Source organism: Cervus elaphus, chromosome 14 (genome assembly GCF_910594005.1).
Source record: "Cervus elaphus chromosome 14, mCerEla1.1, whole genome shotgun sequence".
Classification (NCBI taxonomy): Eukaryota; Metazoa; Chordata; class Mammalia; order Artiodactyla; family Cervidae; genus Cervus; species Cervus elaphus.
Genome location: NC_057828.1, coordinates 41926642 through 41953012, shown reverse-complemented (window position 1 = coordinate 41953012; position 26371 = coordinate 41926642). Strand labels below are relative to the sequence as shown.

Sequence of the window (26371 nt, the reverse complement as noted above, 5' to 3'; positions counted from 1 at the left end):
TTTCATACCCAAGCAATTATGTTGGCTTTCATGAGAATTTATCTTAGCTGTGAAATCAATTGTCACAGACTTAGTTCATAGAAATATTACCAAATCATATTTGATTTCTGTCCTGGTGTGGTTGGTGAACCAAATAAATCAAATGGGAAGACAATTTTGGTTCTCCAATCTGTCTCTCTCCAGGCTCCCCTTTGAAAATATTTTTGCCCCTCCTCTTTGATGTACCTAGGATTTCCTAACAATGCTATTTCACAACTAGAGAGACACCCTTAAAGGGAAAAGATGCAGTAGTAAGAACTGAGAAACCACTGAAAATATGCAAGATCAGAACCATATGACAACAAATATCTTTGCAGTGAGAGACTTGAAACAAAGGAAGAGAGTGGACACACAAAAAAGAGTTCTCTGATTCAAAGATCTCGCTTTAACAGCTTTCAAGATATAAAGTGCCCTTTTATTGACTTAATAAACATGTACGCCTATCCATCTCCTCGGCAAGGAAAGCACGGGGTTTATCTTTTCAGATTTATAGAGGGAAATAAACATTACTGTCATATTGTGAATTCACAATCAATAATTCTGCAAAAGTCCTCAAATCTGTCTGACCCACTTGATCTTAATAGTTCTAGCAGAAACAAGAAGGACCAAAAACTTATGAACAGAAAACTAAAATCCTGCCTTCTGGTTCTCCACCTCCCTAACTTTCAAAAGTTCAGCATATAACAGAAAAACTGAAATGTGTTAATACTTTGCTAGAGCTAAAGAAATGAAGAAGAAAGCTAAGTATAGATATCTATAAAACATTTTTTAATAATATTATTAACATTATGGAATAAAGTTGAAACAATTTACAAGAAAACATCTATATTTTCCCCTTAAACTGTCATGAATTCTGTTACACTAAATTCAAACAAAGCCTGTTTATACAGTTTGTACATAACTTAAAATTCTCAGGTTCTTACTTTTAAATAGATTTCTTTTTTTGTACTAAAACTATTTCCTCTAAGAGTTTTCATCTTTATCTCCATTTTCATCCCCCTCAGATCTGAAGCTGTAGGCCTCTCTAGAGCTTACCTACAGAATGCTTTTTATTGACAATTAGCATTATTTATATTTTCTCTACATATCAGAGGGGGAAAGTTTAATATCCATCCATCTTTTCATTTACTCATGTTCTAAACTCTCACAATCACCAGATGCTGTGTTAGGCCCTGGGGATAAAAGCAATGAGCCAGACAAACACAGCCTAACTTAGGGTTACCAGGAAACAGTCAAGGGGAGGGATAAATTGGGAGACTGAGGTTGACATGTACACACTATTATATATAAAACAGATAACTAATAAGGACCTGCTGTATAGCACAGGGAGCTCTATACAATACTCTGTAATGACCTATCTGGGAAAAGAATCTAAAAAAAAGTAGATATACATATATGTATAACTGATCCACTTTGCTGTACATCTGAAACTAACATAACATTGTAAACCAGATATATTTCAATTAAAAAAAAAGCCTCTGCCTTAAGGAATGTAATCTAGCAGTGGAGATAAATACTCATGACAGGATTATATTTTTCATTAATTAATTTACCATTGTATTAAAACTAGAAAGAAGTACAAGGTGTTACAATGTTGACTTAACACATTCTGTTACTTAATCGTGTTGTTTAAGTGTTTCTCATAGCAATATCACTGACATCTGATTAATACCAGTTTACTTATGCGTTCCTCAGGACAATGAATTGGACTCCAGTTGATCTCATATCTAGCAGAATATTTTTCATACTAAGAAAGAAAAGTGAAAGTTGCTCAGTTCTGTCCAACTCTTTGCCACCCCATGGACTGTATAGTCCATGGAATTCTCCAGACCAGAATACTGGAGTGGGTAGCCTTTCCCTTCTCCAGGGGATCCTCCCAACCTAGGGATCAAACCCAGGCTTCCTGCAATGAGGGCGGATTCTTTACCAGCTGAGCCACAAGGGAAGCCCAGGAGTACTGCAGTGGGTACTATCCCTTCTCCAGTGGATCTTCCCGACCCAGGAACTGAACCGGGATCTCCCGCATTGCGCTTCCCTTGTGGCTCAACTGGTAAAGAATCTGCCTGCAATGTGGGAGACCTGAATTCGATCCCTGGGTTGGGAAGATCCCCTGGAGAAGAGAAAGGTTACCCACTCCCGTATTTTGGCCTGCAGAATTCCATGGACTGTATAGTTCATGGGGTCACAAAGAGTTGGACACGACTGACTTTCAATCAATCAATCAATCTCCCGCATTGCAGGTGGATTCTTTACCAACTGAGCTATCAGGGAAATGGGGAAAACCACACTTTCTTTTCATGCTTTACAGAAGTTGCAGAAAGGGTACAATGAACTGGATATGTTAATTGAGACAGATAAAGAGTTTTTACTTTCAAACTGCTTTCCTCTACCAGGTGCTCAGAGGGTGTTATAAACACCCATGGCACGGAAAAACAACCCACCTATACTCTGTGAGAAAGTGAAGGATGACACACACTTCGTTACTCAGCTTGGACTGAAAGACTGGTTACTAGCTGAGTCTTCATCTGATGAAGAAAAAGCTTGAACCAGAATATTCAGAGGATAATATGTATTTTTAGTATTTTATGAAGCAAGAAGAAACATCTTAAACATTCTTTTGACAACAGCAGACAGTAAAATGAAATAAAATAACTTTTCCAGCTGTCACATTTATGTTCCAAACACAAGCTTAATTGCATTGCATCCTATACACAATATTTCATTTCCTAGTAACATGTACTATATGTTTTTACTCTATTGAATTTCCAATAAATATGAGCCTCTACCATCCCTATGTATGGAAGAGTAATTAATTCCCTTTTAATACAGTTTTGACATTCCACCATATCCAAGTGAGACATAAGCTTTCAGACAAGGCACTGCATACCGCCTCTTGCCCAGCATATTTGTTTAATTAAGCACTTTTCCAAACAACTTAAACTCAAAGCACGTTTGAATATAGAAACAGCAATAAAGGTATATAAATGGAAAACCTGACTCCAATTCCTTTCCAGCTAACAATTGGAAAAATATACCACTCAACAATGAGAAGAAAGAGCCATTCTTTTCTGAATGCCTAAAAAGCCCACACTTGCTATAGTGCAGCATTATTTGACATTTATTGAGTGTCGGCAACGTGCTAGGGACTGAGTGGAGTAGTGAAACATCCTAAAATCACTCTCTGTAGGAAAAAGCGGGGAGGGGTGAATTGGAACACTTGGTAATGTTGGTAAACCATATCCTGAATTGAAGCTACAAAACAGTATCAAAGAAAGAATGCCTTAATTTAAAAGAAAACAGAGCTGGACACTCCCAAGGGGTGCTCTGAAAATACCACGTGGCTGCTCGATGAACCCCCTGGACAGACACAGATCTCTGCTGGCTACCAGAGCTGACATACCTGGGACCAAATGGGCCTTAACATGACCTTAAAAACCAGTGCCTGCCTGGGAGTATAAAGACCAGCACAGTGAAACCATTATCCAGACGTGCTTCTACCAAAGAAAATGTTGCATTTCTTAAAAAATTACATGAAACAAAAATCTGGGGGCACATTCCAATCTTAAGTTTCGATCTTGCCACAAAGAAGTTCAGGAATCTTTTAACTTAGACTTTGTAAATGATACGGTGACACAATGAATGTGAGATTGAAATATTTTTAACTTATCAGTCTCTCCAGGTATCTGAGATGCCCTCTTTGAAAGGTTCAGAGGATGGCTAGGGTTGCATATTCTTACCTGGAGTTTTTGTAGGCTAAATCAGTCCAGGTGTGAAACTCACTCTCTTCCACCACAGAAGTTACTGCAACCAGTAACAATTCCTTCCATTTACAAAAATATTAGCACTAAAACACGATTTAGAATGGCTCAAAAATCTGGTCACCAGAGTCATAAAGATCATATTAATTCACCAGGACATTGAAGACTTTTAAAATAAGGATGTTAAATGTATCAGTTCCGACACACCTGATGATTGGGAACTATAGAGTGACTGTTTTAAATTTTATGGTGGAAAGTTGAAATAGCAACTTAATGAGCTCTTAGGAACAATGCGTGATACAAGTAGTAATGGCTAATATAGTTTTTCAGGAACTGTAGCAAGGGTACTGGTCAGTTCACGTAAGGCTTTGCAAATAAGACTCAAAAGTGATCCATGGAAATTTGTAAGACCTAACAGCAAACTGAAATACCTGCACAAGAAGGTAAAAATCTTTTCACTGTTGCTCTTTTAGGAACAATTCCAATTAAAATATCAGGCAGAATTTCTGGTGTATAGTTAATATTAAAACTACAGATCAGAAACAGCCACGGATCAAGGAAACGTTAGACCTGGGTTCCAGTTCTGGCCCTGTCATTAACTGCTTTTTTTGACATGAGAAAAGTGTTAAACTGTTATAGGCATCAACTCCTTAACCTGTAAAGTGAAAAGGGAAGACAAGATTATCTTTAAGTTCTCAGAGAACCCTAAAAAGCCATATTTTATACCCACGTTAGCACCAATCCTAACGTTCACACAGAAAGTTAAGTCCTAGGTCAATGTGTCTTATATGGGTCAGCTGAATGGCTAAATGAATTGAGCTAAAACACTGCAGCAGAAAACAGCAATGGGGAACACAAAAAAACAGAAGCGCTTATAAAATCTCTTCTAAATTAATCAAGGATAAATTCATCTAAAGGCAAGGAAACAGAACACATCTTTTAATATCTTGTCTCAGAAGAAAGAAAAGAAAACAGGAACATAATCTTGGAATCAATGAAAAGAATATCATTCACGTACTGTTAAAAAAATAAAGCTAAGTATATGAGCTCTTGATAGATGCATGATTTTCCCTTTACATGATATAGTAAATAGATAAACTTAGATGGGAAAGTACAGTTCATTAAACCCTATGGAAGACAATGGAATGCTTTTACTTTTTTTTTTTTAAAACTAGGGCCATCTTGCCTTTGAAACTAAATTTTCATCTAGAAAAGGCTGGCAACAGATTAAGGAACATTTTCCACCCATTTGTTTTGACTAATACTATTCCCTTTTTGGGATATTCTTTTCTATTTCCTCTCCAACAATTTGTGCCAAAACTAATGAGAGACATCTTCTATGATGTTAACTATTGCTTCTGGCTAAATCCCATGCTCCCCCAGCACTTAAGTATTGGAATTAAATACACTATCATACAGTCTGTTTAAATGTTAGCTTATACACTATAACCCATTTTTTTCAGGTATAATATTCACTCTACTAGATTACTTTTTCTTCCTTTTTAATACCTTCATTGATTAATTAAATTTCATACCTTAAAATCAAGGAAAACAAATATTGTACACAGTCACTGATTACAAATATCATGCAAAAGAAGATCACATATTTCATTTCAGTTCAGTCACTCATCATGTCCAACTCTTTGCGACCCCATGGATGGCAGCATGCCAGGAATACTTGTCCATCACATACTCCTGGAACTTGCTCAAATTCATGTCCATTGAGTTGGTGATGCCATCCAACCATCTCATCCTCTGTTGTCCCCTTCTCTTCCTGCCTTAAATCTTTCCTAGCAACAGGGTCTTTTCCAATGAGTCAGTTCTTTGCATCAGGTGGCCAAAGCATGCTGAAAGTATAATGAAACTTCAGCATCAGTCTTTCCAATGAATATTCAGGGCTGATTTCCTTTACGATTGACTGGTTGGATCTCCTTCCAGTCCAAGGGACTCTCAAGAGTCTTCTCCAACACCACAGTTCAAAAGCATCAATTCTTCAATGCTCAGTTTTCTTTATGGTCTAACTCTCACATCCATAGCTTTGACTAGATGGACCTTTCTTGGCAAAGTAATGTCTCTGTTTTTTAGTATGCTGTCTAGGTTGGTCATAGCTTTTCTTCCAAGGAGCAAGCATCTTTTAATTTCATGGCTGCAGTCACCATTTGCAGTGATTTTGGAGCCCAAGAAAATAAAGTCTGTCACTGTTTCCATTGTTTCCCCATCTATTTGCCATGAAGTGATGGGATTGGATGCTATGATATCAGTTTTCTGAATGTTGAGTTTTAAGCCAACTACTTCACTTTCCTCTTTCACTTTCATCAAGAGGCTCTTCAGTTCCTCTTCATTTTCTGCCATAAAGGTGGTATCATCTGTATATCTGAGGTTATTGACATTTCTCCCAGCAATCTTGATTCAAGCTTGTGCTTCATCAAGCCCGGCATTTCACATGATGTACTCTGCTTATAAGATAAACAAGCAGGGTGACAATAGTTAGCCTTGATGTACTCCTTTCCCAGTTTGGAACCAGTCTGCTGTTCCATGTCTGGTTCTAACTGTTGCTTATTGACCTGTATACAGATTTCTCAGGAGGCAAGTAAGATGATCTGGTACTCCCATCTCTTAAACAATTTTCCACATTTTGTTGTGATCCACACAGTCAAAGGTTTTGGCGTAGTCAATGAAGCAGATGTTTTCCTGGAACTCTCTTGCTTTTTCAATGATCTAACAGATGTTGGCAATTTGATCTCTGGTTCCTCTGGCTTTTCTAAATCCAGCTTAAAAATCTGGAAGTTCTTGGTTCATGTACTGTTGAAGCTTGGCTTGGAGAATTTTGAGCATTATTTTGCTAGCATGTGAGAGAAGTGCAATTATGCAGTAGTTTGAACATTCCTTGGCATTGCCTTTCTTTGGGATTGGAATGAACCTTTTCCAGTCCTGTGGCCACTGCTGAGTTTTCCAAATTTGCTGGCATATTGAATGCAGCACTTTAACAGCATTATCTTTCAGGATTTGAAATAGCTCAGCTGGAATTCTATCACTTCCACTAGCTTTGTTCATAGTGACGCTTCATAAGACCCATTTGACTTCACACTCCAAGATGTCTGGTTTAAGGTGCGTGATCACACTATCGTGGTTATCTGGGTCATTAAGATCTTTTTTGTTTACTCAGGGTCACTCCCACATAAAGAGTGCCCTTCAAGACCACAGTAGATAACTTAAATTCATAGGGTCATAGAAATATAAGTAAAATGAAGAAGCAGATGAGCTGCTCCCAAGTAAGAGAAATCACCTGAAATAACAAACAAGGAAACAGACCTCTCTGTTCTATCAGACCCTGAGTTCAAAAAGAAGGTAATAAGACTGCTGAAGGAATTAAGAAACAATGCCGAAAGAAATGCAGATCACTGTAACAAGGAACCAGAAACTATAAAGAAGTGCCAATCAAGATTAGACAACTAAACTGCAGAGATGAAAACCAAGCTAAAGGTAACAAATAACAAAGTAAATAATGCAGAAAAACAAATACATGAACTGGAAGGCAAATTAATGGAAATCAGAACAGCAGACAGAAAGATAAATGAGAAGGGAAAGCAACACACAAGATCTACGGTATAATACAGAGCATGCCAATCTATGCATAGCAGGAATCCCAGAAAGGAAAGAAAGAAAAGAGGATAAAAAATGTATTTGAATAAATTAAGGCTGTAAACTTCCCAAATTTAAAAGAAGGAAACAGATGTCCAAGTACAGGAAGCACAGAGGGTCCCAAAGAGGATGAACCCAAACAAACCTACACCATAACATATTACAATAAAAATGACAAAAATTAAAGATAAAGAGATGATTCTTAAGGCAGCAAAAGAAAAACAAAGGATTAATTACAAGGGAATGCCATAGGTCTATCAGTTTATTTCTCTATACAAATGCTGCAAGCAAGACGGGAATGGCAAACCATATTCAAAGTCTTGAAAAAGAAGAAAAATTTGCAACATAGGATACTCTGTCCAGCAAGGGTATCATTCAGAATGGAAGGAGAGATAATGAATTTCTCAGACAAGCAGAAACTAAAAGAATACCAAGATATTAAATCTATCCAAAAAAGAAATACTGAAAGTTCTTCTCTAAATAAAAAAAAAAAAAAGCAAGAATTTATAGGAAAGAGAAACTTAAAACAGGAAAGTAAATAACTTTAATAAACCCATACATAAATTTTTAAAAATTTGTGAAAGCAATGGTAACTATAATGAACAGCAAAAGAATAAACATAAAGATATAAAAGAGAACATCAAAATCATAAGATGTGGGGGAATAGAGTTAGAAAATATAGGTTTTTTTTGTAGAATGTCTTTGAACTTAATATGACTACTAGTATGAAGCAAGTAGATCTAGTAATGGGTTAACATACTTGAAACCCAAGATAACCACAAATCAAAAACGTACAATAGAGTCACAAAAACTAAAAAGAAGAGAACTCAAGCTTAATACAAAAGAAAATCATCAAATGGTAAATGGAAAAACAAAAAGAAAAAGAAAGGAACAAAGAAGAAATACAAAATGAACTGAAAGCAAGGCATAAAACTGCAATAAACACATATCTATCAATAATAAACAAATGCCAGTGGAATGAATAAATGGATCAGCAGATCAAAAGATGTAAAGTAACAGATTGGACAATAAAATAAGAGCCTACGATATGCTGAACCCAATTTAGGGTGAAGGATACACATAGATTGAAAGTGAGAAGTTATGGAAAAAGATATTTCATGCAAATGGAAATGACAAGAAAGCAGGGGTAACAATACTCACATTAGACAAAATTGACTTTGAAACAAAGTTCATAAAGATAGATAAACAAGGCACTATATAGTGATAAAAGGATCAATACAAGAAAAGGCTTTACACTCCTTAACATATATGCATCCAATATAGGCACACCTAAATACAAAACACAAATACCATCAGAAATAAAGGGAGAAATTTATGGGAATACAATAATAGTAGGAAACTTAAACCCCACTGATATCAATGGGCAGATCTTCCATACATAAAATCAATAAGGCAACAGAGATCCTAAATGACACAAGGGTTAGAAATAATTGATATCCACAAGACATTATATCCAAAAAGCACCAAAATATACATTGTTTTCAAGTGCTCAGGGAACAGTCTCTAGAACAGACCACATTTTAGGACACAAAACAAGCCTCAATTAATTTAAGAGGATAGAAATTATTTCAAGCATCTTTTCTGACCACAATGGCATAAAAACAGAAATCAGAAAGAGATGACTACATGGAGACAAATGACAATGAAAACACAACTTTAAAAAATCTAAAGGATGCAGCAAAAGCAGTAATAAGAGGAAACTTTAGATAGTGATACATGCCTTCCTCAAAAAGCAAGAAAATGTCAGATAAACAATCTAAGAGATTAACCTATTGTCTAAGAGAATGAGCAAAAGAACAAACAAAATATAAAGTCATCAGAAGGAAAAAAACAATAAAGATCAGAGAGGAAATAATGAAAAGAGATTAAAAATAGAGAAAAAAAACAACAATAAAACCAAGAGATGGTTTTTTGAAAGGATAAACAAAATGAACAAATCTCTGGTCAGGCTCACCAAGAAGAAAAGAGAAAGAATCCAAATAAACAAAATAAGAAAGTAAAGAGAAAGAAAATGAAACCACTCCTCCAGACAAACAAAAATCACAGAAAACTATAAACAGTTACACGGAAACAAATTGGACAACCTAGAAGAAATGGAAAAGTTTCTAGAAACATAATGTCCACCAAAACAGAATCAAGAAAAAATAAATAATTTGAACAGACAAAACACTAGAAGGAAATAGTGAAAGGCACTCAGTCATGTCTGACTCTTTGTGACCCCACAGGCTGTAGCCAGACAGGCTCCTCTGTCCATGGAATTCTCCAGGGAAGAACACTGGAGTGGGTAGCTGTTCCTTTCTCCAGGGGATCTTCCCAACCCAGGGATGGAACCCAGATCTCCCATATTACAAGCACATTCTTTCCTGTCTGAGCCACCAGGGAAGCCCAAGAATACTGGAGTGGGTAGCCTATCCCTTCTCCAGGGGATCTTCCTGACCCAGGGATTGAACTGGGATCTCCTGCATTGCAGGTGGATTCTTTACCATCTGAGCTACCAGGGAAGCCCAGAAGGAAACAGAATTTGTAATAATAATAATTTAAAAAAACCCAAAACTGAAAACAATAGTCCAGAAAGGCTTCACTGGGGAATTCAACCAAACATACCAAGAAGAACTTATATCAATCCTTCTCAAACTCTTCCAAAAGATTGAAGAGGAGGAAACACTCCAAAAGTCCTTCTATGAAGCCACCACCACCCTGATACTAGAACCAGACAAAGACACTACCAAAAAAAAAAATTATAGGTCAATATCTTTAATGAATATAGATGTAAAAATCCTCAACAAAATCTTAGCAAACCAAATCCAGTAACACATAAAAAGTATCATACATCATAATCAAAGTGGATTCATCCCAGTGTCACAAGGATAGGTCACCATATCCAAATCAATCAATACAATACACAACATCAAGAAAAGACAAACACCACACCATCATCTCAAGGATGAAGAAAAAGCATTTGATGAAATTCAACATCCATTCATGATAAAACTCCAACAAAAGTGGGTACAGAAGGAACATACCTCAACATAACAAAAGCCATTTATGACAAACCCACAGCCAGCATAATGAAAATCTTCCCTTTCAACTAAAATTTGCAATAAGACAAGAATGTTCACTCTCATCACTTCTATTAAACATAGTACTTGCTAGCCATAGCAATTAAACAAGGAAAAAAATAAAAGGTATCCAAATCAGAAGGGAAAGCATAAAATTGTCACTATATGCAGATTATATGATACTATATACAGAAAACCCTAAGGACTCCACACAAAACTATTAGAACTGATAAATAAACTCAGCAAAGTATCAGAATACAAGATTAATATACAAAAATCTGTTGCATTTCTGTACACTAACAATGAAATATCAGAAAGTCAAAGTTAAAAAAAAACCTTGTTTAAAAATCACATCAAAAAAACCTACAAATAAATCTAAGCAACGAGGTGAGAGTTATATGCTAAGACTACAAAACAGTGATAAAGGAAATCAAATATGATTCAAGAAAATGGAAAGATATCCTATACTCTTGGATTAGAAAACTAATATTGTTTAAATGGTCATACCACAAAAAGCAAGCTACAGATTTAATGCAACCCCTATCAACTTCCCCGTGATATTTTTCATAGAACTAAAACAAACAATCTTAAAATTTGTATGGAACTACAAAAGATCCAGAAGTGCCAAAGCAATCCTGAGGAAAATGAACAATGCTCGAGGAATAACTCTTCCAGGCTGCAGACAATACACAAAGCTACAGTAATCAAAAGTGTGACATCGGCACAGGAAGAGACATACAGATCAATGGAAAAAAACAGAAAGCCCAGAAATAAACCTACATACATATGGTCAATTAATCCTTGGCAAAGGAGGCAAGAATATACAGAATGAGAATGGAGAAAAGAACGGAGAAAAGACATTCCATTTAACATGTGATGTGAGAAAGAGGGACAGTGACTTGTGCATCAGTGAAGTTAGAATAGCCTTTTACCCTGTGCACAAAAATTAAGCTTAAAACGGCTTAAGGACTTAAATATCCGTTAGGACACCATAAAATTCCTAGAAGACAATATAGGCAAAACATTCTCTTACACAAATTATAATGACAGCTTCCTAGTATATATTTGTGGAGTTTTTTAATCAATCAAGATTTTAAAATATAGTAACTATATTTTTATAATTACTATAGACTGGATAATATTATTAACAAACATGATTCATAGAACTCTCATGGAACCCTGTACTCCTAAATCAATACATTCTTCTCAAGCATACATGAAATATTTATGAAAATTTACCATGTGTGCTAGATCATATGCTCTGACCACAATACAATTAAATTAGAAATCAACAACAACAAAACAATAAAATTCCATGCACTATAAAATATGAAACACAGTTCTAAACAACTCAAAGGAAAAATGATAATAAAGATTATGGAAACAAAAGATCAGAGGAAACAGAACTTAATGGTAACCAAGGTATTATGTTGCAAAGTCTGTGGTGAGCAGCTAAAAATACATAGAAGGAAATCTATTCAATTATATGTATACTTAAGAAAAAATAAGATAAAAATTAATGAGCTACACATCTAAAAAAGAAGTTAGAAAAAATGGGCTAAAAAGAAAACACAGTAAATACAAGTTAGGAAATGAAGAAGAGAGCAGAATTCCTGAAATAGATAAAACATATACAACTGAGGATCAAAAGTTGGTTCTCTGGAAAAAGATACAACTCTGGAAAGAGTGACCAAGTGAAAAAAGGTAAGGCTTAATATGAGAAATTAAAAAAGGATCAAATTTCAGACACAGCAGAGATTTGTAAAAATAGAACACTAAGAAATCATTGATGTGAATATAAAAATATGTTAAAAAAAACAGAATGGGTAATTTCCTGGAAAAAAAAATATAATTTGTTTAAACTCATAGAAAAAATGGAAAACCTGAATAAATCTATACTTATTAAATATGTGAAATCACTAGCCAAAAGTCTACTTATCAAAACTGTCCATAAGTTCTAGATGATTTTACAGGTGAGTTCTACCACTCAGTTAACAGTCAATCCCCACCTTATACAAAGTGTTCCAAAGAACAATAAGAACTTATTTCCACTTCAGTTATGAAGCTAACAGAACCTTGATATGAAAACTAGGCAGGGACAATACAAAAAAGAACATTTATGAGCCAATTTTACTTATGAACATAGATGCAAAAAGCTAAATAAAATGGCAAACTTAAGTCAGGGACACATAACAGACAATAATACATCACAATTTAATTAGGTTTAATCCCGGGAGATCAAGGATGGTTTACAATAAGAAGGTCTATTAATATATTTCACCACATGAATAGATTAAAGAAGAAAGTCATAGAGAAAAAAAAAAACACACTCATCCATGACAAAGTTAAACACCTAATCATGATTAAAACAGAAACTTCAGCAACTAGGAACTCAGGGAATCTTCTTTACTTGACAATGGGTACCTATCAGAAAGCACTTAACCATAAAAGTGTGAAATAATTTTCCTTTAAATCAGGAAAAAAACAAAGACTCCCAATTGTACTTAATATTGTACTACTAGAGGGCCTAGCCAGTACCAAAATAGTTGAAAATAGTCAAGATTTCAGAGGAAAAGATAAATGGCAAAAATGCCTGTATGTTCTTGCACACATAGAGGTCAAGCGAAGCGGTTGAAGAGTTCAATACTTTCTGACAAGTCTAGAATTCCAGGATACCTAGATTTTTAGAAGTCCAGAGATTTCTTACACTCATCTCTTTTGCTCTCTTTGTTGGAGAGGATGCGGAGAAAAGGGAATCCTCTTGCACTGTTGGTGGGAATGTAAATTGATATAGCCACTGTGGCGAACAGTATGGACGTTCCTTAAACAACTAAATACAGAACTACCACATGACCCAGCAATCCCACTCCTGGGTATATACCCTGAGAATCCTATAATTCAAAAGGTCACATGTACCGCGATGTTCCCTGCAGCACTATTTACAATAGCCAGGACATAGAAACAAGCTAAATGTCCAATGACAGATGAGTGGATAAAGAAGATGTGGAGTATTTCTCAGCCACTAAAAGAAACAAAAAGGGTCATTTGTAGAGATATGGATGAACCTAGAGTCTGTCATACTAAGTGAAATAAGTCAGAAAAACAAATACCATATTTTCATGAATACGTGTGGAATCTAGAAAAACGGTACAGATAAACTTTATTTCCAAGGCAGGGATAGAGACGTGGATGTAGAGAATGGACATGTGGACACGGGGTGGGGGGTGGGGGAGGGGAGAGTGGGACAAATTGTGAGATTAGGATTGAGGTATATACACTACCACATGTAATTAGATAGCTAGGGGGAAGCTGCTTTCATAAAGCACAGGGAGCTCAGCTTTGTGCTCTGTGGTGGGTGGGATTGGGGTGAGGATGTGAGTGGAGAGAGTTCTAAGAGGGAGGGGATATATGTATACACATAGCTGATTCTCCTCACCATACAGCAAAAACTAACATAACACTGTAAAGCAGTTATATTCCAATAAAATAGAAGAAAATAAATCCATAATTGTATTGTGTCTAAAAAGATGCTCTATCATTATCTGATCTTTTTATTTTGTACTCAGTCGTTTTATAACCTTAACTTTCTAGGTTGATCAAAGATTCAAATTTAGTTTGACCTCATGTGTGGCAATTATACTTCCCACTCTGCATCCAAGCAGGAAGCTGAGCACACCCCTGAAGACTGCTTTAGGACTTTCTGACTCCCCACTGCTCTGAGGAAGGTATGTAAACAGTACTGAACTTTGCCCCTGTGGAGGACACACTACTTATCTCCCCAGGAAACCTTTTTATCCTTTATCATTTTCAGTGTCTTTTCACCAGCTGCTCTCAAATAATACTAATAACAAATTAGTATTTAAATTAAAATACTTCAATAAAATTTCATTCTCAGTATTTGGTAGGGGAGTTATATTTAATTTTCTTTTCCCTTGATTCTTTAAACATTCTGCTCTTGTGGTTTTTCTAAGTATTTTTTGTACAATGAGTCACTCTGAGCAACTGACTGGGAATGTACAAAAAAGGCTTCTCCCCTCCCCCCATTTTGATTTACTGTGTGATTGACCCTGGGCCAGTCACTGAACCTAATCAAGGAACTTCATTCATTGCTAAATAAAGATAAAAAGCCTGGAGAGATGGATTAAAATTAGATCCTGCCACCTAATGATTTAGTTTCTTAATAACTGACTCACAGAAATTAATTAGCTTTTTCCTGTAACAATTTCATTTGGAAAAGGTCTTTATTATTTTTGCCTAGTCGTAATCTTTTTATGTTTCTCTATCCAATTCTGTTACTTCTCCATTTGTTTACTTAGTTTCAGTGAATAATCATGGCACTCCACAATAATTAGCCCCAAATTCAGGGATAATTTTGTCATCTTAAGAAAGTCTCTGAGATACATTTCTAATTTATGAAGTGGTAATCACAGTACTCTATCGTTTCCCTCACAATTGCTACAGCAGACAATGAATGTGGACTGTTTTGAAAAACTGTAAAGAACAATATATTTGTATTCATCTTAAATGAATAATTCTATTCACTGATGCAAGAATTTAGTCATAATACCTGATTGGGTCTTAAGTGATACTAATCCATTAGATACTACTAAAAATTATAACTGAATAATTTATTTATAAGTGCAGAACAATAAATGCGAAACAAGGAAGACTTTAAAGTAACAAAACGTAGTTTAAGAATGACATGGGTGCCTGCTTAAAAACAGTTAATTAATACTTGAAGATCCTCCTTTTTCTAAGTTTAAATCTTTTGAATCCACAACCTATGGTAAAAGCTGAAAATACAAAACAAATGAAAGGAAAACCCAAGAGTTAACAAATTTTAAGGTAGGACCAAAAGAAATCTTGCAAATATGGTCCCTGGAACACACAGAAATTCAAAGCAAAAAAAAAAAATGTGAAGACATAAGCTGCTTCATTTTCTTACCTTTGTTCTGTATTAAAGAGTGCAAAGATGTGCTTGCTAGACATAAAGCTTTTTTCCACATCCCGAACTTTCAGGTTGTCCAAGGGAAGCATATACTTCTTTTCTTTTTCCTATTGAGAGAGAGAGAGAGAACTGGCTTTAATAAAAGATCTTGAAGCATGCCCACAGCCACATATCACCTGAGCTGGTCAGCATTTGATTACAATATTTTGATACCATCATACACTACTTTGACACCAGCTACCAAGGAACAAGGGTTTCCCAGGGGGCTAAGTGGTAAAGAAACCTCCTGCCAAGCAAGAGATGCGGGTTTGATCCCTAGGTCAGGAAGATCCCCTGGAGGAGGACATGGTAGCTCACTCCAGTTTTCTTCCCTGGGAAATCCCACGGACAGAGGAGCCTGGTGGGCTACAGTCCATGGGGTTGCAAAGAGTTGGACACGACTTTGCAACTAAGCCATCAAACCATCACCAAACCACACCAAGGAAGAAAAATCATTGGAGACAGGAGACGCCAATGGTTCTCAATACATGGGTCAGAAGAATGAGGCAAGGGAAAGTGCAGAGGAAGAAAGGGCTCAGGGATGGAGAAAACATATGGTCTTCTATCCTTTCTTCCTCATGTGGGTCCCCTTAGATGTTTTAAAATGTTAGTTTGATATTAAAAATTTAGCCATCTGTTAATATTTAACAAAAATGTTCTGGTCCTAATTCAATGAGAAATGCCAGATGGATTTCATTTCATATTTTATTTGCAGCCTAAGCAGTTTTGATAGCCAGAACTGGCAGGAGACTGGAAGCACAAGGACCCTAGTATGAAATATTCCCTATAAACTATGATAAAGCACAGAAAATACTTCTTTCATTCAAGTCTAGAATAAAATGTGGGTCCAGGAAAAAAAAAAGATTCCATTAAATTGTCAAACTCTTTGGGGAGAAAAAACACCCTTTAGAAGTGAATTGATATTAACTAGAACAAATTATCTTCTAAAATTAACAACTCTTTAGGAAGAAAATGGACATTTGAGAGGGGAGGTCTGCAAATGGAACCAAACCAATCTTGGTTAAATATATTGGATGCCAAAGAATTATTAGAACATTTACCTTTATGGACTGGCCCAGGGACAATATTATCACATGCATAAATACCTAACAATCAGTATAATAGGAGACAGCCAAATAATCAAGTTTAGGAAACCTGGTCAATATTTGGGGCATTTTAACACAGCCCTTGTTAAACAGTAGTCCTCTGTATATCTCAGGTGACAGTCCTGAGAAATACCAGGCCTAGATTTCAGAAGAGAAGAGCATAGAGATTTAGCCATGACTTAATAAACAAGTATCAATGCTTATGAGAAATACATGCACCATACAGATATGTTTGACATAAACTTTATTGTTCTTTCAGCTCCTACAGTTCTTCCTTGAGAATCTGTCTACACTCAGTAGTGTGGGGTAGAATTCTTCTATGCTCCCTAGCCAGCTTGTGGGGGCCATGCTGTCTGCAGACATCAGAAAATGTTATTGCAAGAACTATCACTGCCTTTACCTCTTCTTATTCCTAAATTAGTCAGGGGAAAGTTGGGTAGAGCACATTAGAATAGTGAGGCAGAGAAGAACAGGTGACACGGGAAGCTAAAGGAAGCTGGCTGGAGGACAAAATGGCTGTCCTAGAAGGCAAGCTCTTCAAAGAAGATAACAAAATAGACCAAAAACATAAATTGAATGGCAGTGAGAGAAGCCCAAGAATAAATATATAAAATCAAAGCACTGTAAGAAGATTCCAATATTTCTTTTACAGATATTAACAATAGCAAATACAAGGATATTCTAAATAACAAAATACATAATTTATGCAAATGAAGCATCAGAGTTGGGCCTAACTTGTTTGAAAGACTTGTAGACTATTTTAGGACACAATTCTAAGAGGCAAGATTGTAGACTGAATGAAAAGCTACCCAAAACATAATCAAATGAAAATGCTTGAGACCCGGGGAACATTTTTGTATTGGATGCTTTTCAATGCCCTAAATTTAAGCAGCTGGATTTTTTTAATGCACATCCTATTCAACCTTTTGAAATGATGGATTTGCCTTCTAATGGGAAATCTGCATTTCATTGTAAAGATGGAACACAATGTCCTTGGCATGTTTTCCATAGAAGTAGGCTCTCTTTTGTACTACATTCTTTAGCGTATAGTGGAGACCAAAACTCCAGCAAGTTTACGTCAGATATTAAACAATGGAGAAAAACACACATGTGCAGACAGAGAAATATAAAAAAATGTAGTTTCATTTCCAAAGAACTAAATGTCATTTATCCAAGATTTTTGAGGACATATTGCTAAATTATTTCCTAATCAAGAGTTTTAAGACTGACAAAAAAAGAAGAAAAAGAAGATTCAGACTAATTTGTTGAAAGTTGTTAGTCAGATGGAGAGTTAAATGAGAGAACCACAAAGCTATATATCATGGATATCTCTAAAATTTTTGGTGCTTCTGGGAAAGTATGATGTTGTACTAAAATAACATCTTGAATATGAAATAGTTGAAATAAAAGAAACAGAGGAGAAAGGGTAAACAATTATAATTTCTAAAATATAGTGAATCTTACCACCTTAATTAAGACCTTTGTTACATATTCTTTGTTAATTCTATAAACTTTCTAATAATTCACTGTTCAATATGGTAGCCTCCAGCTAAGGTGACTACCAGGTCCTTGAAATGTAGCTAGTCAAATTGGGATGTGCTTTAAGTGTTAAATACATACCAGATTTCAAAGATTTATTATGAGAAAAAGAATGAAAACTACATCATTAATACTTCTATATCAATTATATGTTGAAATGACAATACTTTGAATATATTGAGGTAAAGTATTATTAAACATAATTTCATCTGTACTGTTTTGAATGCAGCCATTAGACAATTTTAAATGACATATGCGGCTCACATTAACTTTCTATTGACAGTGATGAGCCCATGTACCTATCACCACATTCCTTCCCCTCAGCCATCCAGTCTTCCTCTTCCAACCTCCCCATTTCTGCCATCAGGTATAATTATCCTTCTGCCAGTCACCCAGTCTGAAACCTCACTATCATTTCTGATGTATTGTCTTCCATCACCTCCTTTATTACATCAAGACTATACTGCACTGTGTTTGAAGCATTTGTCATAGCTCCCATTGTTTGACATTCCCACTACATTAATTCAGGTCCCTGGCATCTCACAAGCCTGAAGCTATAAATGGCCTCCTATCTAGTCTTTTAGTCTTGTACTTCCTCTAACATCACCAGAGAGGGCAATTTTCTTAAACTACTCTGTCAAATTCATTATAGACCTTCAAAACATTCATAGCTCTCCATTATTTATGGAAGAAGTTCCATGAAACTTAATGAGAAATTGAAAAACACCTACAAATTGGTCTGATCCTGACTTGTCAATATCTCCTTTACTCTTTAGTAGGAAGTCTCCATTTCAACCAAATACACATTTGCCAACAAGTCCTTTCCCAGCCTGATATACTCTTTCAACCTCTCCCTATATCCCAGTGTACTATTTAGAGTCCAGTTCAAGGTCTATTCTGTGCAGAGTTTTCCCAGAGTTTTAATTCTATGTCTGTTTGTATTAGTACCCCCTCTCTCCTTTCAATTCATACAACAGGTGTGGTTTATTCTATTCACTTTAAATTATAGGTATACATTGGAGATATTACAGGTTTAGTTCCAGACCTCCACAATAGAGCCAATATCATAATAAAGCAAGTCAAATGATATTTTTTTGGTTTCTCAGTACATACAAAAGTTATGTTTATACTAAATGGTAGTCTATTAAGTGTAGCATAGCATTATGCTTTTAAAAAAACAATCTACTAACCTCAATTTAAAAGTACTTCATTGCTTACAAATGCTAATCATTATCTGACAATGCAAGGTTATTATGAACCATCAATTTAAAAAAAAACACATTATCTGGGAAGTGCAATAAAGTGAAGAACAATAAAATGAGGTATGTGTGTATACCTTATATGAGACATCTTCATCTTGCAAATGCATTAATTTAAAAATTTTTGTCAAGGTTTTTCATTTGGAACTCAGAATGTTCAGTTAATTTTATTGTTCAAGTAGGTTACACTTGCAAAGAAAAGCAAAAAAGTACAGAATGTTTCTTTTTTTTGGTAAGTAAACAAGGAATAGAATTTGATATTTTAAACATTTTATCTTTAATAGACATTTTGGAGGAAGCATTTGCAAAATTCTAGAGGAAGAGTTTTTAAAAGGGGATCAAGAAAAGATTTTTCTGTGTAAGTTTCAAGAGCTTCAAAAGGTGATGTCACTCATTCAGCACCATTCTTTTCTTCACTTTAAAACATGATACCTTTCCTTTTCTCAATATAAGATGGTTATAAGTACTACTGGTTCAAGATTGAGAAAGGAGTAAGACAGGGCTATCTCCTGTCACCCTGTTTGTTTAGCGTATATGCTGAACACATCATGAGAAATGCCAGACTAGATGAGTCACAAGCTGGAATCAAGACAGGCAGTGAAACATCAACAACCTCAGATATGCAGATGATACCACTCTAATGGCAGAAAGCAAAGACAAATTAAAGAGCCTCTTATAAGAGTGAAGGAGGAGAGTGAAAGAGCCAGCTTAAAACTAAATATTAAAAAAACTAAGATCATGGCATCCGGGCCCATTATTTCATGGCAAATAGAAGGGGAAAAGGTGGAAGAAGTGACAGATTTCTTCTTCTTGGGCTCGAAGATCACTGCAGATGGTGACTACAGCCATGAAATCAGCAGATGACCGCTTCTTGGTGGGAAAGCTATGACAAACCTAGATAGTGTGTTGAAAATCAGAGACATTACTCTGCTGACAAAGGTCCACATAGTCAAGGCTATGGTCTTCCCAGTGGTCACGTACGGTTGTGAGAGCTGGACTGTAAAGAAGGTAGAAGGCCGAAGAATTGATGCCTTCGAAGTGTGGTGCTGGAGAAGACTCCTGAAAGCCCTTAAACAACCAGGAGATCAAATGGGTCAATCGTAAAGGAAATCAACCCTGAATATTCATTGAAAGGACATATGCTGAAGCTGAAGCTCCAGTATTTTGGTCATCGGATATGAACAGTCAACTCATTGGAAAAGTCCCTGATGTTGAGAAAGATTGAGGGCAGGAGAAGTGGGCATCAGAGAATGAGATGGTTGGATGGCATCACCAATGCAATGGACATGAATTTGGGCAAACTTTGGGAGATGGACAGAGACCAGGAGGCCTGGCATACTGCAGTTCATGGGACTGCAAAGAGTCAGACATGACTGGACAACTGAACAACAACAGTCAGTACTATTTGTATGGAAGGCATCAAAGATGACAGAGATTCTTTGTTCAAAGAGAGAGGGAATATGAGAGAGAGAGTGTGTGTGTGTTTTCCTTGAAATAACTTGCTAAATGTTAGAAGAAAGAGGAGAAATATTGACAGAATAGGCCAAAGAAAGGAGGCTTTAATGTGTGAAAGAGTGCGGTCTGAGGTGGAAGTAATTAAACTATGAGTTTAGGCTCAATATTGAGGGGAGGTGGGAATTAAGATATAGCCTCACGGTATAAGTTCACTGACCTTGAGGGGAAACAAAAGGATCAATACGGGACAGATGTGGGGCCAGAAAGTGTCCACTGATAACCTCTAGCTTGCAGAGCACCATCAACATAACTTGGTAGCTGGAAGAAGCTATAGTGAGTATGAAGAAAGTGTTCAGTGTGTGGAGGAATAGCTCCTGAATATGCAAAGGATTGGAAAGTCTTCACATACTTGGTGACCGATATGTACAGAATTTTATAACTTGGGGAATATTCAAGTGGCCTTGGTTTGATAACTACATTGAATCATTTTACTTGTGCATCTTTCTCACTAATGGTGGTTTAGTTGCTAAGTCGTGTCCAACACTTGCGACCCCATGGACTGTAGCCCACCAGACCCCTCTATCCATGCGATTCTCCAGGCAAGAATACTGGAATGGGTTGTCATTTCCTTCTCCAGGGGATCTTTTTGACCCAGGAATCAAACCCTGGGTCTCTTGTATGATAAGGCACCAAAATCTTAAAGGATAAGATTGCGAATCCTCCCTCCTCCCTTTCTATATATTATAATGGCTAGCATAGTGATCACTGAAATTTATGCAGCGTAAATTATAAACATTTGTTGAATTAATTTGAGAATGTCTAATAATTAAAGTCAAATGTTGAGTAAAATATTTGATAGTTATATATATTTTGAGAATCAAATTAAAATTCTATGGGAAAAAATCTGTATAAGATGCTTAACTGTCATTGCTTTTGATCATTAAAACTTTATAAAGTTTAGACTGACTGACATGTTTATTTTTACCTCTGTCTTTGTTTGTATTGCTTTTACTTGCTAGGAATGTCTCTTTTCTACAAGAAGTTTTCTACAAGAAACTTATGTGAAGTGCTACCCCCTCCATGAAGCCTACTCTGACTATAGCAAGTCACAGACTTCTATATAGTTTTCAAATTTTCCATAATTGTTGTCATAGGCTATATAGAATAACCTTGGAGAAGGGAATGGCAACCCACTCTAGTATTCTTGCCTGGAGAATCCCATGGACAGAGGAGACTGGTGAGCTACAGTCTATGGTCACAAAGAGTCAAACACAACTGAACGACTGAGCACACACACACATATAGAATACAACTGCCCATTTATGTTCAGCTTGCCTCTTCAAGTAGATCGGAAGCTTCTTGAGGGTAAGGACTGTGTTATAACTTATTTACATTTAACAGCTATTATACTGTTGCCTATATGGATATTGGTTAGCAAAACTTTGATTGTTGATGATACATTACAAACAAAACACCAACATGATGGAATTTTACTATTATGTTGTACCCATGTTATTTTTACCATTATGTCTACCTATGTGTGTGTGTGTGCACGCGCTCAGTCATGTCCAGCTCTTTGCAACCTCATAGACTAGAGCCCATCAAGCTCCTCTCGCCAAGGAATTTTCTAGGCAAGAATAGTGGAGCAGGTTGCCATATCCTTCCCCAGGGGATCATCCCAACCCAGGGATCAAACCTGTGTCTTCTGTGTCTCCTGCATGGGCAGGCAGATTCTTTACCACTGAGCCACCTGGGAAGCCCCATGTCTACCTATAGTCTTATGTTAAAAATGATCCAAAAAGATGTGATATGAAAACTTATTTTTAATTTCTCAAAAATTGATTTTGAATTAATTTACAGCATTTTGCTTAATATCATACAGTTTATTAGGTAAAGTTTTACTAACCTAGAACAATATACTTGATTTGATTAATAAAAAATCTTGTGGCCTAAACATATGAATACACCGTGACAATCCAATACACTTCGAAACAATACAAAAACAAAATGCAGCAGTTATGCTACTCTTAGAGGTACAAACTGATACAAAGTTTTAAAAAAAGACAGAACATAAAAGAGACTAGATTATAAAAGACTAGGAAAAAATACATTTAAAAGACAGTAATGGCATCAAGCATATCTTTGACATAGGTAATAATGGTTCTAAATCTATTTTTTAAATATGTGAGTTTTGTTATAATTCTTCACTGGATCACTCTAACATTTTAAAGCATTGTGGCAATTTCTCAGGCTAATAAATAATCTGATTAGAAAAAGATTCCACAATAGACTAGCAGAATATTTCATGCTGCGGAGGATAGCTGTGTCTCACTAGAGGAAAGATTCTCAGTTCTGACCATTCCTTTTCTAATAATTAATAATATATCATGTGCATTCTCTATAACACATTTGTCATATTGTATACTCCTAATTTATTAAATGCCTCTTGTCCTACTTGAAAATTGACATTTATTTGTCCTTTCTCAGTGTTGTACCATTCTGCGAGCAACAAATGGAACATTCCTGTGACACAACTACACAGACAATATGTGAAGGCCACAGAGGGGGTACTGTGGTGCCAGCTAAAGGAGGAGGCAGAATGACGGGGCAACCAAGAACTTTGTCCGAAAGCAGGGTGGTAGCCCACAGATCAGTTCAAGTTGAAAAGATCCCTCATCCAGAGGTTCTAAATGTTTTTTCAGAATCCTGAAAACTCATGAGATACTGTGGAACATTCAATTATTATAATTTGCTTGCTGCTCAAGAGACAATAATGTTGATCAATATTCTTTCCCCGACAATGTTTTCTTTTTTCCCTGGTACACTGTGGCCAGAATGTTTGCAAACAAGGAAACTGGAGACATTATCCTGGGTTTCTGGGTGGGGATCAGGGCCAAGAAAAATGTGATGCCCCCATAAATTAATGCAAGCCTTTAATGCTCTGAGTAACTGACACAAGAGTTATGAAAGTATACATATTCATCATGCTTCCTCCTCTCACCTCATCTCATTTTCCAAGATGACACTACATAGCCCTTCAGAGTAAATTCAAATTCTCAACATACCCACTGCACTGACCACGGTACTCCTGCTTTTCAGGAAAGTCAATGCATTTTCACTTTCCACATGGAACACATCCAGTCATATCCTCTTGTCTTCATCTAAACTCTTTCCTCCACTAGACATACTGCTGCCTATTTGCCACTCTTGCTTCTCTTCCATCAAAATTCCTGCAAAAGATTATCTAGCTCAATGTACATTTTTTCTTCAAGTATTATAGGTCTTATTTTTCTATCTTCTTTTCCATTCCCATCTTATTTGTAGACTTATTTTCAAGTCAGTGGTATTCTTTAAAAAACATTCTGACACCAAAGGCCACTATATTAAGTAGATTTAAAAGTGTAGCTCTTTTCTCATAGGAGCGGGGCTATGAGAAAACCTGCCCATTAAGAATCATTGTCTCACCCTGACATTGCTGCTAAGAAATGTAGTTGCAGTGACCAAGGACAAAGGTCCGTATAGTCAAAGCTATGGTCTTTGCAGTAGTCCTGTACAGATGTGAGAGTTGGACCATAAAGAAGTCTGAGCACTGAAGGATTGATGCTTTCAAATTGTGGAGAAGATACTTGAAAGTCCCTTGGACAGCAAGGAGATCAAACCAGTCACTCCTAAGGGAAATCAACCCTGAATACTCTTTGGAAGGACTGATGCTAAAGCCCCAATACTCTGCCCACCTGATGTGAACAGCCTACTCACTGGAAAAGACCCTGATGCTGGGAAAGATTGAAAGCAGAAAGAAAAGAGGGCAACAGAGGATGAGATGGTTGGATAGCATCACCAATTCAATGGACATGAACTTGGGAAAACTCTGGGAGATGATGAGGGACAAGGAGGCCTTGTGTGCTGCAGTCCCTGGGGGTCACAAAGAGTCAAAAACGACTTAGCAACTGAACAACAACAACAACACAGGCCTGGATCTTCAGATCCTACTTTCAGAATCTGGTCCACCTGCCAGCCTTATTCTCCAGATGTTCCCACAGTGCCACGGCTCTGCTCTTACTTCCAGCCTAGAGTTTGAGTCGCCTTACTCTTAAGTCCCCTACACCAAGTAGCTCCATCCAGATCCCTGTGATTTCTAACTGGGCATACTTATCTCTCAGAATCATGGATACAATCTAGCAAGTCCTTCCAGTTCAAACCACTCATGCCATGCCTGGCTTGCCTGATTGGGCACTTTGATCCACCAGAAACTCACTCAAGTATGCAGTGCTCCTAAAAGAGCGAAAGCCCCTGCTATAGCCAGCCACAGCACTCAGGCCTCCTCTATCATCGCTGGGATTCCTGACACCCAAGTCTGATCCCTCAACAGAACTCGTGTGCTCGGTTTGTACGACATGACTTTGTACCTTTGTCTCATTTTCTAAGTGTCCAAATGTTTCACCTAAGTGTGTGCATGCTCTGCCTTTCCAATTGCAAGGTAAACTCCTAAGGGAAAGAGCAAATCCATTACTATTATTACCTTTATTATTACTTTTGTTAACCATTTTATGCAGCTTGCCCCTCTGCTACTCTGCAACTATGTCCTGACTTCCTATCAAAGCATCAAGCCCTTGAAGGAAGCAACTGTTTCCTTCTTATTTTTGGTTGCATGATTGACATTCTACAAAGTGCTGAATGCACATATGCCTGAGTCCCCTCATAGGCTGGCGTGGTGTTCTGCTTAGATTAAAGACTCAAGAGATGATGACTGACTTATAAAATAATCAACATATCAAAGAAAAAGGCTATAAAATATTGAGAATACCATAATACTAGTTCCACATGCTGTTGAAAACTAAAATCTGGTGTTTATTGCTATTAAAAAGTTATAACTACTGAGATGTACAAAGCATGAAACTCATAAACTACCCATATTTTTAGTTGGGCTTTAATATCCTTCTTTAATCTAAATTAAATGTTGAGTAGTAAACAGCATTTGTGAGCCAGCATGCTGCTAGTAAATAGTAGTTCTTTAGATTTTTCTCTTGGGCACTGAAAAAACTGTCCATGTATGCTTTTGATGGGCTTGCTTGGAGGCCCCCAACACTCCACAGTTTATATGTATCAGCTTCATGGCTGCCTCTCTGCATGCACTCAGATCCTTAAATGGGACTACACACTGGAATATCTCTATTGGGTAAGGGAAATAAAGTATACTCGCCATTACCCAACTGGACTCTCTGCTCTTTTCTTAGTTCCTTCTCTTTCTTTAGAGTCCAATTAAGTCTTCACCTCCTCCAGGAAGCCTGTCTGGCCATAAAAGCCCACTGGAGGGCTCCCTCCTCCATTCTCATGGCATTCTTGGGCAATACCACTTTTTTATTTGTTTTTTGCACTTGGTATATATATATTGCCCTATAATTTCAAGCACATCTAGTACCCTTAAAATGTGGACTCCCTTTACCCCTGACTAAAAAAGTACTTTCACAATTTGAAAGTGAGAACATTAATGATTTTATTATTAAAT

At 36.5% G+C, this 26371-nt stretch overlaps 1 protein-coding gene across 11 annotated transcripts in view; it reads right to left on the bottom strand.

The window, feature by feature from the left end:
• DNM3 (dynamin 3) overlaps positions 1-26371 on the bottom strand; it is a 622348-nt gene that overhangs the window by 151700 nt on the left and 444277 nt on the right. For all 11 annotated transcript variants that reach the window (XM_043924627.1, XM_043924624.1, XM_043924629.1 and 8 more), the window contains one exon: positions 15465-15574. In XM_043924627.1, coding sequence (XP_043780562.1) covers positions 15465-15574 — 110 coding nt within the window. The remainder of the gene's footprint in view (positions 1-15464; positions 15575-26371) is intronic.